Source organism: Juglans regia, chromosome 13 (assembly GCF_001411555.2).
Source record: "Juglans regia cultivar Chandler chromosome 13, Walnut 2.0, whole genome shotgun sequence".
Taxonomy (NCBI): Eukaryota; Viridiplantae; Streptophyta; class Magnoliopsida; order Fagales; family Juglandaceae; genus Juglans; species Juglans regia.
The window spans coordinates 24,916,197-24,933,729 of record NC_049913.1 but is presented as its reverse complement, the minus strand read 5'-3'; the positions used below and the strand labels follow the sequence as shown (position 1 = coordinate 24,933,729).

The 17,533-nt window shown below is 34.8% G+C and overlaps 1 protein-coding gene across 1 annotated transcript; it reads left to right on the top strand.

The window, feature by feature from the left end:
• The first annotated feature begins 4,257 nt into the window (after positions 1-4,257).
• Positions 4,258-16,120, top strand: LOC108990804 (actin-related protein 3). Its single transcript, XM_018964898.2, has 9 exons — positions 4,258-4,738; positions 4,982-5,441; positions 11,246-11,392; positions 12,173-12,265; positions 12,454-12,573; positions 13,518-13,628; positions 14,425-14,550; positions 14,706-14,804; positions 15,675-16,120. Exons 1-9 carry the CDS (start codon positions 4,689-4,691, stop codon positions 15,753-15,755), a joined length of 1,287 nt encoding a protein of 428 aa, XP_018820443.1. The 5' UTR covers positions 4,258-4,688; the 3' UTR covers positions 15,756-16,120.
• The last annotated feature ends 1,413 nt before the right edge of the window (positions 16,121-17,533 follow it).

Here is a 17,533-nt window from a genome sequence, read left to right as displayed (position 1 = left end):
GTGCTTCTCAGTTCTAAACTTTGTTTGGTTAACGTTGTCTGTAAAATTTGTTTAGACGAGATTTGGAAGTTGAGTTGAGAGGAGAGATGGAGTGAAATAAAATATTATTAAAATAAAATTTATTATTTTCATTTTTATTTTTATTTTAAAATTTAAAAAATTTAAATTATTTATTATATTTTATCTAAAATTTTGATAAAATTATAATAATAAAATAAAATAAAATATGTTTAGATGATTTTTTAATCTAAACAAAGCTTTGGATCTCATTTAGTTAGGCAATTCATATGAGATGGGATGAGATATTTTGTTGAAAGTTTAATAAAATATTATTATAATATTATTTTTATTTTAAAATTTAAAAAATTAAATTATTGATTATATTTTATATAAAAATTTAAAAAAATTATAATAATTATATAAAATAAAATAATTTAATTTAATTTTATATAATCAAACCAACTCTTAATAATTAGAGCTTGAGATTTAAGATAAAAATAATAATCATAATAATGATAGCCATAAACTCCATGTCCCGATCACATGTCCCCAAAGTGCCAAACACTTAGCCTCGTTTGTTTTGAAAAAATATTTCATCTCATCATTATAATTTTTTCAACTTCTAATAAAAAATAAAATAAACAATTCAATTTTTTCAAATCTTAAAATAAAAATAATATTAAAAAATATACTCTAACAATATTTTATTTAATTTTTTAACTTTAATCTCATCTCATCTCTAAAAACAAACAAGACCTTAAATCCATGCTCTTCTCTGTGTATCTTTCTATTTCCACAATCTTCTCAAAGTGCCGTGATGCATGTCCTGCACTGCACAAGAGCAAAACTGCAATTACGTACCACGGAATGTTTAGAAATAGTTATGAAGTTCATTTCCTTCTTAAACATCATTTAATTATAAATATTTTAAATTAATTCTTAATTTATTATAATTTTTTTAAATTAATCATTATCATTTTTTTAAATTATCAAATAAAAAATATTTTAAATTTTTTTAAATTCTAAAATAAAAATAATATTTAAAAAATTAAATTTTAACAATATTTTAACTTTATAATATTTTTTATTTAATCTTTTAACGTTCATTTTACAAAATTTTATAAAACAACTTAAATTATCTTACTATTATTAACAAACTATTTTACTATCATTCATTAAAATTTTCATCTTATTTTATTTCCCAAACATCCCCTAGCAATTCGCAAACGTATGTGTTGCTATTCATTTAAATGGTTAAAGAAATTAAAACCAATAAGCTAGTGCAATCTCTCCTTCGATAATATATGGAACGTTAACAAATCAACCATTCAACTAGGGAAATTAACAATAGAAAACGTCCAAAAACAAAATGTATACATGGATTGAGAGAGAGAGAGAGAGAGGGAATCGAAGGATGTTGGAGGAGCTTGGTGTTCGTTGGACTACAAGAGCGAGTACAACAAAAAGAGGAAATGAGTGACAAAAAGAGCAATTCATCTTAAAATTTGTTATAATTTTTTTTTCAAATATTACTTAAATATAAAATAATTTTTAATTTTTAATTTTTTCATCTAATAATTACTCAATAATTATCTAAACACAAAATCATATACAACTTTCTCGAATTTTCAAATAAAATATAAAAAAAAATTCAATTTTTAAAAGAATAATAATATTCAATTTTTTTTTTACTTAATATTTTTAATCAACTTGTTTTGTTTTTTTTTTTCAAAACTCAATAAAACATCTTAATTCAAACTATTTTACTACTATTTATAAACTATTTTATTATTATTCACATAATTCTCACAATTTTTCATCTCATTTCATTAGCCAAACATGCCCTAAGCCCTTGATGAGGCCTCCTAAATGCAAAGGTCAACCAAGTCCACATAAATATATTATGAGTTCTTTTAGAAGGAAAAACAAATCCACAAAGAACAGGTTCATTTCATACTTTGCTCCAAAAAATGGTCCTTGCAACTTAAAAAAAAAAAAAACACGAACTAGTGTTGTATTAAATACACCCATTTTTCTTAATATTCCATCCATAGTGCATGGGAGTATAGTTAATGTTTGAGATTATAATAAATGAGGAGAGCCGCGTGATATAATATGAATAATATTTTCCAAAATTTTTAAAATATGGTGTATAAAAAAGATTGTCTTCATCTTAAAAATTTTCTAAAACATGGCATAGATTATAATCTTTATGGTTTAAATATATTTTTATAATTAAACTAATACTCCCATTGAAGCATTGATATGTATATTTACGAAATGCAAAAATTGCTTGTAGAATGTTATTGAAATCTCTCATAACAGTTGGCTTCAATGCCTAATATGAATAAATCATACTATCTATTAAAAATAATATCTTAATAACTCTTATATAGAAAATTTGATTATAATTTTGCATCCTATAGAGGCGGAAATGTTAATTTTAAATAATTTTTAAATATATTATATTTAACATGATGTATCTCATTTTATTATAATTATATAAAGATGTTAGATATAATCATGGGTTGTGCAAAAGTTACACTCTTTTTGAAAAAAAGTAGAGCTTACCATTAAAATATTAATTTTTTGAGTTATGGTACATACAATTACTTTTGTGTACTTTTTGTGCACTCTACTCCACTATATAATTGGTCAAAATAGTTATTTTATATTAAAAAAAGTGACGAATCAATCACATTAGTAGAGTGCACAATGAATACGCAAAAGTGACTGCACATAAATTTTTTGTAATTTTTTTTATGTGAATTCCATATTTACTCACTTTTTTAAAAAGAAATGCACGACGCTTGCACAATGCATAACTGTATCTAGTACTACTCGACTATAAAATGCCTTATTTCAAACATTTGTCTTGGCTCTCAATTTATATTGAGGCTGCGTTTGGATGTTGAGTTGAGTTAAATTGAAATGATAAAATATTGTTAGAATATTATTTTTTAATATTATTATTATTTTGAGATTTGTTGAATTGTTTATTATATTTTGTGTTGAAATTTAAAAAAGTTATAATGATAAGTTTAGAGGAATTGAGAAACTAAACGAATTCTAGTCACTTATGAGAGGCCACTACAATAGTTTACATTTGTCATTGATTAAAACAATCATTTGGGATTGCTACAGCAGTAGCAAAATTTGAGTATTGAGAATATCTCAAATATCTCACTATTATTTATTATTTTATTATTATTTTTCATATATTTTTATTATTATTTAATATTCTATAATTATTTTTTTATTACTTTTTTATTAATATTCATAAAATATTTGAAAATATCTCACTACTCAAATGCAATCTAATCTATGTTGGTTTTCACGATTTTTTGCCAAATTTTAATTAAGGGGGTACGCAACCAAAGGCCTCCAAACATATTTTGATTAGATAAATGATAGTTGCAGTCATGAGTACGTAAGCGTCATGCAATCACTTAAAAAAAATGAATAAATATGAGACTCACATAAAAAAAATTATATTTTTAATAATATACTTTATTCTTTTTTAAAATAACTTTACGATAATTACGCACTCAATAATTACATATAAGATTACTCTTCTTATTATACTACTTCGACAAAATCCTAAAATGTCTCTCTCTAAAACTCTTCAATTTCTTTTACCATAAAAAACCCACAGCATGGAAATAAATAGACATCATCTCTCTATGTTTTTTTGTTTTTTATTTTTTATTTTTTGTTTTTGTTTTTGTTTTTCTGTTTCGGTTTTTTCCTAATGAATTTCTCTCTCTCTCTGAGTCGGCAGTACTATTAAGGGTAAGTTTGGGGGTGAGATGAGAATTTTGTGTTTTATTTTGAAGTTTAAAATATTAAGTTTTAATATTATTATTGTTTTGGGATTTGAAAAATATGTATTGGGATTTAAAAAAGTTGAATTGTTTATTATATTTTGTATGAAGATTTAAAAAAAGTATAATGATGAAATGAAATGAAATGAAAATTTTATATTTTATTTCATGTCCCAGACCTGCCCTAACTCTGTCTCTCTCTCTCTCGTATTCTCTGAAAACACGACCCCACTCATCGTCAACGTCTCCCACGATTTTGCAGCCACTTGATTCCGGACATCTTGTGGGGGCCAAAGGGGCTATCTAGGGCTGAAATCTAACCGTTGCTACCTTTCTCAGGTTCCCAAATCACACGGTCCAAACTCCGAAGACCCCGTCATACTCTAAAACTATAACGACAACTTGGACTGTATATTTATGTGTTTTTTGGAGCGTAAAATGACGAATTGCACCAGCAAAAGAAACAAAACAAACCCAACCAGAGAGAGAGAGAGAGAGAGAGAGAGAGAGAGGCATCAGATCGGTGGTTCTGTTGTTTCATTGCCAAGAAAAGTATCGAAGAAACGAGCGCACACACTCTCACACGCACAACCATGTCGACGAAGTTCATACGACTAGCTCCATTCGCTTTATATGCTCCTCTTTTTTGTTGAAATGGGTGGTTCAATCACCAACTCCTGTACGTTGAGTGGCTGCTTTCGCTTACGATCCAAGTCTGCATCGCCATCACTAACACCTCCTCCTCCTTCTTCCTCGCGCTCCACAATCTGCCCTTCTCTACCATGATCCTCTGCCCTAAACAGTCTCTCGGATCTTAGCCACAGGTCCGCCTTCAACGCAGACATCTCCTTCTCTCTTATCCTCATGGACCCAGCTACCTCTCGTCCCGCTGTAGTAATCGACAACGGCACCGGGTACACTTTTATACGTCTCCATAGTTAGTGGTGTATTTGTGTATGCAGTATATATAGGCGCAAAAACTGTTTGACGAAATTCCTCAATTGGATTTGCTTAATTTTACCTATATTCATGTGGGTTTATATCAATCTGATTCTTACAACCCATGGGGACTCCAGCAATTTGACAAAATTATTCATCAATTGGGTTTTCAATAAGTTCTGTCTTTTTTTTTTTTTTTTTTTTTTAAATTTTTACAGCTATACTAAGATGGGGTTCGCCGGTAATGTTGAACCGTGCTTCATCGCTCCGACAGTAGTTGCCATAAACGAATCGTTTTTGAACCAATCACGAACCTCTTCAAAAGCCAATTGGCAGGCGCAGCACAGTGCGGGCGTAATGGCCGATCTCGACTTCTTTATCGGGGATGAGGCGCTTGCGAGATCCCGATCTAGTAGTACTTACAATCTCAGCTATCCGATTCGGAATGGTCAGGTGGACAACTGGGATGCAATGGAGCGATTTTGGCAGCAGTGTATATTTAACTATTTGCGGTGTGATCCAGAGGATCATTACTTTCTCTTGACAGAGAGTCCGCTTACTGCACCAGAGAGTCGCGAGTATACTGGTGAAATTATGTTCGAAACTTTCAATGTTCCTGGGCTTTATATAGCGGTGAATTCCGTCCTTGCTCTTGCGGCCGGTTACACGACGTCTAAGGTTGGTTTCGATGTTCAAGTTTCTTATTTTATTTTGCGGATTTAGAATCACGACATTCGCTGCTTATAATTTATTTCAGATGGTGTTAGGATTGCTTTGAGTAGTTTTAATATTTTTTTTACAAGTAATAAGAGATTTTATTAATGCAAGTAGTTAGACATAATCCAAGTACACAAGAAGAATATAAATGGAAACACCTAAATACAAGCTATGAACTAGGAACTAGCAAAGTCTAAAACAGAAGCATTTAAAATATCCCCATTCAGTACAAGAGTTATTGCCCAAAAGCAAAGAGCTCGAAAGAAAAACTCTCTAAATTCTCCCAACAAATGTTCTCTATCATAAAACATCATCCATTCCTTTCTAGCCATAAACACCTCATCAAACATAGATGAATCATCTTCCAAATATCAGCAATATGATGGCTGCCCATATATCCTTTCCAACAAGCCAATAGATTCACCACTCTCTTGGGCATCACCCAAGCTACACCTGACCTGCTGAAAATCTCATCCCAAATAGTATTTGCCACCTCAAAATGCAGAAACAGATGATCAACCGACTCACCATCTTTCTTGCACAAGTAACTCTTGCACAAGTAACACTAGTTTTAAAATATAAAAATAGTTTTAATTTTACAATATTAAAATCGTTTTAATTTTAAAATATTAAAATAGTTTTAATTTTAAAATATTAAAAAAGTTTTAATATTTTAAATTGGCTAGTTATATAGTCAGTTTTAAGTAGTTTAGTATTTGAATTTGGGTGATTATTGTGTAGCCTATTTAAAGGCCACATGTTGTTAATAAAAATGTTGAGAATTTTCTTGTGAAAATTGTGATCTTCTCCAGCCCCAAGTGGAGTTTGTGGTGTTCTACTACCCCAAGTGGAAAATTTCTACCTCGTTATTGTCTAGGTTCCTATTAGATGGTGCAAGTTTTAGTTCAAATTTAATTCGAATAGTTGACTTCTTGAATTCAATCTGCAATTCTGGCATTGCTCATTCAAGTGACTACTGGTAACCATAAAACTTCACTGGGAAATCGCTGGAGGCCTCATATGGTGTTGAGAAATGGCTGTAGCAAACTGCACTTACTACTCTTAGCAAAAAAACATATGCAATTTTTATAATAACTCTGTGTTTACTTAAGAAAACTTACATGGAGGAGGTGAAGATATTGAAACAAAAGCAAACTCATATGGTACAACTACACACACGTCACTTCCTCCCACCAACAATATAGGTGCGCACAAACATTTTTAAACTCATTCATAGACTCACACCTCTGGCTAGCTCAAACACTCACTTTAACACGTTAATTACTCTGTTATGAACCTGACTAGACAGTGTCATTTGGGGATGAATTGGAACTTAATCATGCCCTAGGACATTTGCATTTCATTTCCTTGTAGTCATTTTAATTTTGAAGTTTGTTATTTACTTTCCACGTGTCATCTAGTTATTAGTCTCGTTAGTTAGCCTGCGAGGGGTATAAGGGAGCAGAGAAGGAAAATAGAGGGATCATCTTGAATCTAATAGTCATTTTGCGTATTTTCCTTTGGAGGTCTGGGCTCCTCGAATGCCCCTTTGTATCTACAGCAGACTTGAATTCATGAAGTTTTTCATCCTTATTCCATAGCTTGTTCTTGTTTTACATTTACATTTACTATTACAATCAATATCTGTATGAGAAGGAACTATAACAAGTGGTATCTAGAGCCCAACAATCCTTCATGGGGGATGGGGTAAGCTTCAACAAACAACAAGCAAATTTGCTGTTGATGGAAAAGATTCTTGACAAAATGCTGCAGATCACAACATTAATCGACCTAATACATGCAAATTACAACGTTTTCAAGCATCAAGTGCAGGAATCCTTCTTGGTCTGCGAAGACCAAACGGCGTAGGAGGAAGAAGAAAATGCAGTCGAGGTGGAAGAGATAGTGGCAGTGCACACGGAAATTGTCCCCAAAGAAATTCCCCTTTCATCTGTTCTCAACCTTCAGATTTCCCTCTTCGTATTTCGTTTCTCTCATCCATTAACATGCCGTCATATATTGATCTCACGAAAATGGAGCACTTGATCACCGAGATGCACCTCATCAACAACGTCAACTATTCTAAGAGGCTGATTAATCGTAGATGCAAGGATGTTTTTCTACGCCTCACATGGCATCCTCCATGGGAAACCTATAGGGAAGAGAACTTAGCCCTACAACTTCTCTACTCCAGGAGGACTTGCAAACAGTAGTACCCGTTGGTTCTCCAACCACATCCACATATGGCCCTCTCTCTTTGCTTAGGTCACCACCGCTATTGCCTCCAACAAGCGACTACATCTTCAGGAGGACAGGATCGTTCCTTCATCATGGTGCAACAATACACGATGGAGCAACTGGTGGCCGAACCCCAACCTCTGTTCCAGTGGAATCCTCTCGATTGGATCCCCAACCACAACCTGGTATGGCTCTCCCTTTCTCTCTCAAAGTTTAGTATGAGTTCTCTAAACCAAAGCCATCACAAAACCAAGAAACCGTTGGTCTCTAAACTAGATCTTAAGTTCGTTTCTCGCCCAAACTCCAATCCCACCTTCTCTTACCAAAATCAAACCCAATTTCTTGTCACCTCTCAATTCTCAATTTCTGTTCTTGTGCCTGGGATCGTTGTACATGGTGCCCTCCTTCTAGAATGGGTGCTGTTTATAAGTGCTGGGGGTGAGGTTGTAAACGAGGTAGATTCCAGTACAAAATTTGTCGGTGACACACATTATGAGGGGGGAAATGTTTTCCAAACTAATGAATCAATAACTCAGGGTGGAGATTTTTCATTCATCTATCAGTCTGCACAATTGGGAAATTTTTCTTATCATTTCAATGATCTTCCTCCTGGAGACTATTTGGTTGACCTTCATTTCACAGAGATAATAAACACAAACGGACCTAAAGGAATGAGGGTATTCAATATATATGTCTAGGAGGAAAAGGTCCTATCCGAGTTAGAAATTTTCTCTGTAGTTGGAGCTAATAAGCCATTGCTGTCGGTTGACTACATTATTTCTGGTGTTGTAGTTGCCATAGTTTGGGGTGGGTCAAGTGCAGGAATTGTTGAGACTCTAGAGAATGAATTGACAAGATTATGGGCTCAGGGTGATGTACAGATTGCATCTGGTTGTGGTCGCATGCAGGTCAAAATGGATTGCTGTGAGAATGGCTGGGAAGCAGTAAAGAAAGCAAATAATGCAGCATATATTTCAGGAAATGAAGCCAGAAAGATTTCGAAAGAGATACAAAAAGTGGAGAAGCGAAGGATTGTTAGAAGTACCCTTTGTAATGATAGAAGTTCTCAAAGCCACTGCATGATAATCCTTGATGTCCCAACGGTGGGAGGACGCCTGATGCTTGTAGACATGGGGGGATCTGAAAATATTGAGCAGGCTGGTCAAATTGGATTCGAGGCAAAAATGCAGACAGCAAAGATCAACCAAGGAAACATAGCATTGAAAAGAGTGGTTGAATCCATTGCAAATGGTCCGAAGGAGATACATAAGACGATCTCCACCCTTGAATATGGAGCAAAAGCAAAATGTATTGTCTGTGGCCCTCATACGCCAATTAAGGATAAAATTGGAACTGAAGATTCTTCATCTGCAGTCATTCTAGGATCAAGGTTTGCTGCCATGGATGAATTTATCTTGAAGCAACAATGGGAGAACAAACTAAGGGAGAAAGAGCAACATGAAGCACACAAAGGGCTCTTGAAGAAAGAAGAAGTTGCTGCACTGAGAGCTAGACGCGAGCAATCTGGAGCAAGTGAGGAGGAGATAAACTTAAGGGTGAATGAGAGAACTCAAATTCTGAAATATGAGCTTGAAAAGAAATTGGAGGAGATTGAGTCTGAGCTATGCCATTCAAGGGATGCAAGTGGTGATGAAAGTGCATTAAAGGACGTGGATGGAAGTGGATTTGCCAAAAGATTATCGTGGATATATACCAATGTGGTCCCAGGAATGGTAAAATCAATGGATTTGGACATGGATGACCAAGAACCCGTTATTGATGAGGTGAAACATGTGGGCGGATTTGTTTGTAAACCTGCTGGAATCCAAGGTATTTTGGATCATTCTCACCCAGTAAATCATGCTATTTTTGCAAAAAAAATTGGGAAACAATGTAGGTAAGCACAGTATTCCAGGAAGAAGCAGTAGAAAGGGATGATGCAGCCATTAAAGTACTCAGCAATTATGTTGTACAATATGCTTTGGCTCTGGTACTGAGAGAGTTTTAAAATTTATTCTGCTATCAATGATGGGATCATCAATCTTGTTGAGAAGCTTTTTTTGAGATCCCAAGACAAGAAGCTGTCAAAGCCCTTGATGTTTATAAACGAGCTGACTAACAGGCATTTGGCCTTTTTGAGTTCTACGAAGTTTGGAAAGGATTGGGATTTGCTAGGAATTTCCAGTTCCTGTCTTAGAGAGCATCCACTATCCTTTCTTACAACTATGGAAGAGTACATAAGAGAGGCACCCTGGGTGTTTCACTTCTCTTATTTTGCTCTTGATCTTATTATTCTGTGTCACAAGTGAGGCAGTGGGCCAATGCTTTCATGCTATCTGGTGAGTTAGGAGAATAATCACTTCTCTAAACCTTGAGGACAAGGTTCTTTAAAGGGAGGGGATTTGTTATGAACTTGACTGGACGGTGTCGTTTTGGGATGAACTGGAACTTAAGTTGCAATGCAGCTTTTCACACCCTGGGACATTTGCATTTCATTTCCTAGTAGTCATTTTAATTTTGAAGTTATTTACTTTCCACGTGTCATCTAGTTATTAGTCTCATTAGTTAGCCCTGCAAGGGGGGTATAAGGGAGCAGAGAGGGAAAATAGAGGGATCATCTGGAATCTGATAGTCATTTTGAGTATTTTCCTTTGGAGGTCTGGGCTCCTCGAATGCCCCTTTGTATCTACAGAAGACTTGGATTTATGAAGTTTTTCATCCTTATTCCATAGCTTGTTCTTGTTTTACATTTACTATTACAATCAATATCTGTAAGAGAATGAACTATAACGTACTCATACACATTAAGTCACGTTGCTTCACATTACATTACATGCGATGGGAATGAAGATTTCAGTATGTTTATGCCTGTGGGTATCCCCCAACCTGAAATTTTAACATGTTTCATTTTTGGATTTGTGGGATAATTTTTTGGATGATAATCAGGGAAAGTGGGGCTGTAAGGAGGAGGGAGGAGGCAATGGTGAGGTTCATAGAGAGGGGCATGGCTCTCACATTTATCATTTCTGTTCTCAGATACAAGGCAAGGGGGTGCTAGCACAAAAAAGCTCTTGCCTTAAAATTTCTGATAAAGCTCTTGCCATAAAATTAGTTTAACAATGTAGAATTTTAATATTACATACAGCTATGCACAGCTTCAAACCAATTGCTGTAACACTTTTTTCCATGCTTATTTGCGCGTTGTTCTTTTTTTTGTTAAGTAAGGAGAATTTATTAATCCACATAATTAGGCTTGCAACTCTTTCTAAAAATGATCAGAATAAATTTACTGATCTGCCAAAAATGGTGCATTGCCAGGAATCTCGTCAGATGTTGTTTGATTTTGCTTTGCTGCTGTTGGTTATTATTTTTTTTTGTTGTTGTTGTTGTTGTTGTGGTTGTCGAAACCTATATTTGTCCATCCATCCATTCCCCTAGATCTATGTGCCTGTGCATATTTCTACTGTCATCTTTGTATTTTTTTTTTTAATTTTCTTCCATTTAGATTGACCTACAGTTCTTCTTAGTGTGAGATGACAGGGGTGGTTGTGGATGTTGGAGATGGGGCCACTCATGTTGTACCTGTTGCAGATGGTTATGTAATTGGGAGCAGCATTAAGTCAATTCCTATCGCCGGGAAGGATGTTACTCTTTTTGTCCAGCAGCTTATGCGGGTATGCTCTCCTTGAATCTCATTGTACAAAATGTAAGTTGGTTGTGCTGGCTATGTTTGGAAGATCATTGTTGTTAAATAGATACATTATATCGCATCCTTTATTAATAACAATTCTATTGGCAAATTCTTTCACACATTTGGGGCCATCGGACTGGGGGAATTTCCCCTTGAATTAACCGAGGTGCACTTGCGGAAAACTCCTTGCTAAGGGCCCGTGCACCCCCATGATTAGTCGGGTCAGTGTTTCCTGAGGGCCTGTGCACCCCTAGGATTAGTCGAGACTTTGTCTTGGACACCCATTGCCAATAATAAAATCTGTTGGCAAATTCTAATGTCATAATGATCTGGATTTAGGTGGTGGAATTGAAGACCCTTGGACCTATGATGAAGAATAGAAATTTTTGACATAATATAGTTTGTAGTGTTAATTTAATTAGCAATACCAAATTAATAATAGAGGCTCTCGTTGTTTGGTGCCTACAGTATTGGGCATTCTTGAAATGTAGCTCCTGGAATGTTTTGATCTTTCCAATTTTAAGTTCTTCATTAAAGAAAAACTCAATAGTAGACTGATTGAATTTTTTTACTGTTATAAATGTAACATGTCCTTGCAGTGATATATGAGAGAAATTCTTGGTCCATCCTACACCTCATTGTCCCACCCTTTTCATTGTTGGATTCGAACAGTTTTGTCTGCATCAATATATTATAACTGGAAAGTTTGAATCCCTTTAATGGCTTCTTGTGGACTCTTGCATTTTGGTACTGTTTCATGTAGGAAAGAGGAGAGAATGTGCCCCCTGAAGACTCATTTGAAGTTGCTCGGAAAGTAAAGGAAACATATTGCTACACTTGTTCTGATATCGTCAAGGTGCACTTGCTTTTATAACTGTTTGAGTCGAACAAATTTTGCTACAAATGGATATAAATACTTTGTCCTGGGCATTATATTGCAAGTTTCCAGCTCTTCATATTACTTTCTCCACTAGAAATTTTTGTCATTCTGAATTTCATTTAGAAATTACTTGATGACAACTCTCATTTCTCCAACGTTTTCAGGAGTTCAATAAACACGATAAAGAGCCAGCAAAGTATATTAAGCAATGGAGAGGTATTAAACCAAAGACAGGGGCACCATACTCTTGTGATATTGGCTATGAACGGTTTCTTGGCCCTGAGGTTTGATCTATTTATCTTTGACCATCTTCTCCATCCTACCTTAGTTCATTCTATTGAATGAACAATAGGTGGTTTTCCAGAATTAATGAGCAACTGTCTCAGAATTTAAGCTAATATGGTGTAAGTTGCAATTATGTCAGTAGGAGCTGGTAGTGGAGACCTGTTATAATTATAGGGTTTGATTGGTCTTTTAGCTGCCTGTCTCTAACTTTTCCCTCATATAAATACAAGTATCTGTGTGTGTCACTTGATACAGTCAAAGCAGAACATTTCAGTTCTTTGCTTAGATGTTCAATTGAGTTTTTATTATAGCCTTCCCAATAATATGTTTTTTCAATTCCTGGTCGTCTTAAATTGATATTCCACATGCGCTGTGTTGGAATTTTTACTTTTTCAGTCTTTTGATTCTTAAATTGATTGGTAGGAAATACCATTCCAGCAAACTATGAGGCGGGGTGGACATCGGATTAGCTGGTATTAATTGTTGGGAGATCTTTTTTATTTATTATTTCATACCTATAAAAAAAATTAATAGATCTTTTTTGTTTTGATAAGTTTGTTGGGAAATATTTATATATTTCAATCTAAGGATATATACCCATACCAGAATCTCCACAAGGAAAAATTTGTTCCAAGATTATTTTTCTCAAACAATTACAGTCAACACCTCCATTTGTGGACCAAAAAGATGAGGAATTTGATGTAAATTCCCGAAAAGTTCATGTTTTTGGTTTGGTCACTGTATTTGCAGAAATCTTTAATGTCAGTGATACAATTGAAAAGATTATGTAGTGTTCAAGAATAATAAAATTGCAAAACATTTCTGAAAGAGGTTGGAAATAATATACGCTGGTTACAATCATAACTTTGCTGCTTTTGAATGGCTTTTTACCAACTGCATACCGTTGAAACTGTTTTCTGTAATTTGTTTGACATGTTTACAGGTTTTCTTTAGTCCTGAGATTTATAGCAGCAAGTTTAACACCCCTTTACCAGAGGTAATCGACAAGTGTATTCAGTCTGCACCAATTGACACAAGAAGAGCTTTGTATAAGGTGAAATACAAAGGCCCAAGAAACTTATGCAGACTTTGTTATTAGATTTATTATATTCCAATGGAATACTGTGAGTTGGAGGGCTGAAATCTAATGATGATTGCTTGTACTTATGAAAAGAAAAAAGTATTAAGGGGGCTTGTGTAGTTGCTCCTTTATCCTTAAGTTGTGTTTGATGGACTCTTATACTCTATAATTTATTATGGGCATCCATGATCCAACAGTTAATTAAAAAATCATGATTGTTTTTATTTCCAAACTTTTTTATTATTGGCAATGTGTGTCCGAGAACAAAGTCCTGTCTAATCCCGGGGGTGCACAGGCCCTCGGCAAGTAGTTTCCCACAAGTACACCTTGAGTAATTAAAGGAGAAGTTTCTCCAATCCGATGACCCCTAAAAATTGTTTGCACCCAAGAGAATTCGAACCTTAGACCTGAAGAGAGCATACCACCAAGACTAAGGTCTTTACCACTTGAGCCATGACTACCAAACTTTAGCATGGATAGTTCTCTTGTGATATATCATATGGTTATTTGAATTGCTTATAGTTCCAAGGTTCTAATTTTTTCAAATTCCTTGTTTTTTGTTTAGTTTGCATTAATGAAAGGTTATTGTTACTTACCGAAAAGGAAAGAAAGTTATTTTTTTTTTTTGACAAGCGAGAAGGAAAGAAAGTTATTGCTGTCTGCCTTGTATATTTGAATTCTTCTCATGTTCTGCCTCGTTCATATCCAATTGTTTATCGTATGACTCTAATTTTATTTTTTCTTTTCTTGTTTTTCCCGTTCTTCTCAGAATATAGTTTTATCTGGGGGCTCAACAATGTTTAAGGACTTCCACAGGAGGTTGCAGCGGGATCTGAAGAAGATTGTGGATGCTCGGGTTCTTGCATCAGAGGCTCGACTTGGTGGGGAAGTTAAAGTAAGAGTTTCATATTTACAACTGACTTCATAGTTTACAATTTTTTTCATATGTTTTGTTATATATAGAATATGTTTCACTGATCACCACCATATGGAAATGCTGACTTTTTTTTGTTCGTGTTCTCTGTCTCTCTCCCACCCTTGGGTCTGCAGTCACAACCAGTGGAAGTCAATGTAGTTAGCCATCCCATCCAGAGATTTGCAGTTTGGTTTGGAGGCTCTGTCCTTGCATCGACACCTGAATTTTTTGCGGTAGGAAGTTTGCCCTCTCATTCAAATAGACATAATATATATATATATATATATATATATTTTTATATGTCGGGGAACCTCTCCAAGGCAGGGCCCTTCGGACCCACCCCTGAAGAGTAAATCTCGGTCCCATGCATCTCACCCTCGGAAGTTTTCTTACACGGAACTGATTAAATTGTTGACTTTTCACCAGGGGGTGTGGCCCCAAATGATTGTTGCACCCATGAGGTGTTGAACCTTGGACTTTGAAGGGAGTGATATCCCAAGACCAAGGCCTTCACCACTTGGGCCAACCCCTTGGGGTTACCCGAATAGACATAAATTACAGCAATTATTGCATAGGTTCTCTTTTTGCACCTAAATCATCAAGTTTCATATTCTACTTTACTGTAGAAGACATGGTATGGTTTCTCAGAGGTATAGTTACAATGTCACACTTTAGTGTCGCTTATACCCTGAACGTACTTATTATAAAAGAGTCGCTATCTTGCATGTCGTCTCTTGAGAATCAAGGGAACCCCTTCATTGGTTTCAGAGAAGACAATGACGGAGGACACTTAATACAAAGCTAAAAAACTGAATGGTGTAAAGAGAATTTTTAAAGTTTGAAGGAATAAGTTGGATTCTTGATTGCTCTAGTGTTGGCAAAAAACAATGCATTACATCATTTCAGTTGGGCAAGATTTTGTACTCATTTGTGAAGTTCAAGTCGGCAAACAAACTTTCAAAAGAAATTTATGAAGTTAATCTCTGTCATTGTAGCTTTTGATGTTTGATTCATTGAGGTCTCTATCAACATTACCCAAGTTAAGATATTATTGAGTCTTCAAATATTTGGATTTATGACTGGAAGTTGTGCTCCATGTGCAGGCTTGCCATACAAAAGCAGAGTATGAAGAATATGGTGCTGGTATATGCCGAACAAATCCTGTTTTCAAGGGAATGTATTGATGCAAAAACCATTTTGGATGATCATTATTTCCTGAGTGAGATGGTCAATGGAATGCCTCGTCGTCATTTCCGCCTTCCATATTCACCGCATTCACTTCATGGACCCTATCTTACCTGGTGGCATTCACGCTCTCTTGAGTTGGTGTAGGTGATGTAAAATGTGTTTAGTATCATTTTTGTAAGAATATATGGGTTTTTCCTGTATCCATTCTTTCATTAGGGTTTCAACAGTTCTGATCTCAGCAGCCAATAGGAAATGGTCATTGTCATTGGGGTAAATGGTAACCGAGCTGAAGTGCAGTGTTCAGCATAGATTAGAATCTGATAAAGATTTTATTCTTTTATTAAGAGTGATTACTCTACTAGCCCTCAACTCTCATTGCCTTATCCACTTTTTAAATTATCAATAGTTTTATTTCTATCCAGTTGCCCTTTGGTGGCTTCAATCAATTTTGAAATTCTCTTTAGAGGTCGGGCGAATAAATGAATCGCAACAAAGAGAAAGATGAAAAATATTGTAGAGAGCAGAGAAACAATGGATGTGGGGATTAACTTTTTATGTTGGAATCATTCTTTTCATCATCAAGATCGATGGCAACAATGGGGATGGCTCTTTTCTACTGTCAATTTCAACAAGGTTAGAGGCTGAAAGTCTATTGAAGAGAATGCTTCCAACATGAAATTGTGGATGCGCCCCATTGCGTTTAGTTATGCTCATGCTGCTTTCCTTGCAAGACATACACTTTAAATGGTTAAGGCTGCATTTGGTTGTAAGATTCAGTTGAGTTCAGTCTAATTTTAAGCTGAGTCTAGTATCTAAACACCCAACTCTCAAATTATTAATCTCATCTCAACTCAAAACCTCTTTACATGTGAGACTTATAATTTTTTTCAACTTAACACATCTTTATACGTAGGATTTACAATCTTTTTCAAATTTTCATAAAAGTACTAAAATCATCTTAACATCCAAACATATTTTAAATTCAGTTTAGACGAGACCCACATAACTCCTTTTACTACTCAACTCATTATTATTCATAAAGAATTGAGCTCATCTCAACATCAAAACGCAATCTAAATACATTATCTTCAACTGCTTTTAAGTTTTTAGGACAATTAATGATTCACCATGATATCATAGGAATGATTTTGATCTTGAATTTGAATTTTACTTTATTCTAAATTTATCTTTTCTTATGAATCTGAATTTTTAGGACAATCAATGGTTTAATACTTTATATGGCCTTGCACGATTGTTACAATTAGTATCAAAGACTCCTTTCATATGATTCACAAAATTCTAAACTCTGGAATGCTTTTGTAATTGTTAATAGGACTATTCAACCGGGTCGGATTTTATTCCGGTTTGGTCCGGAACTTAGGTATCCGTTTTCAGCCCGAATAAAACTCAAGTCGAAAACTGCATCACCCTACTTGGACCCTACTTGGTCCTACCCAGGCCGAGTACAGTTATGATACCCGAGTACTGAGTTTTATAAAAAAAAAAATTAAATAAGTATCAACTTAACACCTCTCTCTCTCTCTCTCTCTCTCTCTCTCTCTCTCTCTCTCTCTCTCTCTCTCTCTCTCTCTCCCACTAGAATGTTTGAAGACACTAACTATATATTTCATGGGTTGATTATCACCATCCCACATCTTTTTCACATATTTCAATCGACCCACAAACAAACTTAAAAGCACATATATACAAAAATCCTATCGTCCCACGTTTATCCAAGAAATCCAAAAAAACACCTAGCAATCAATTGGTGGTA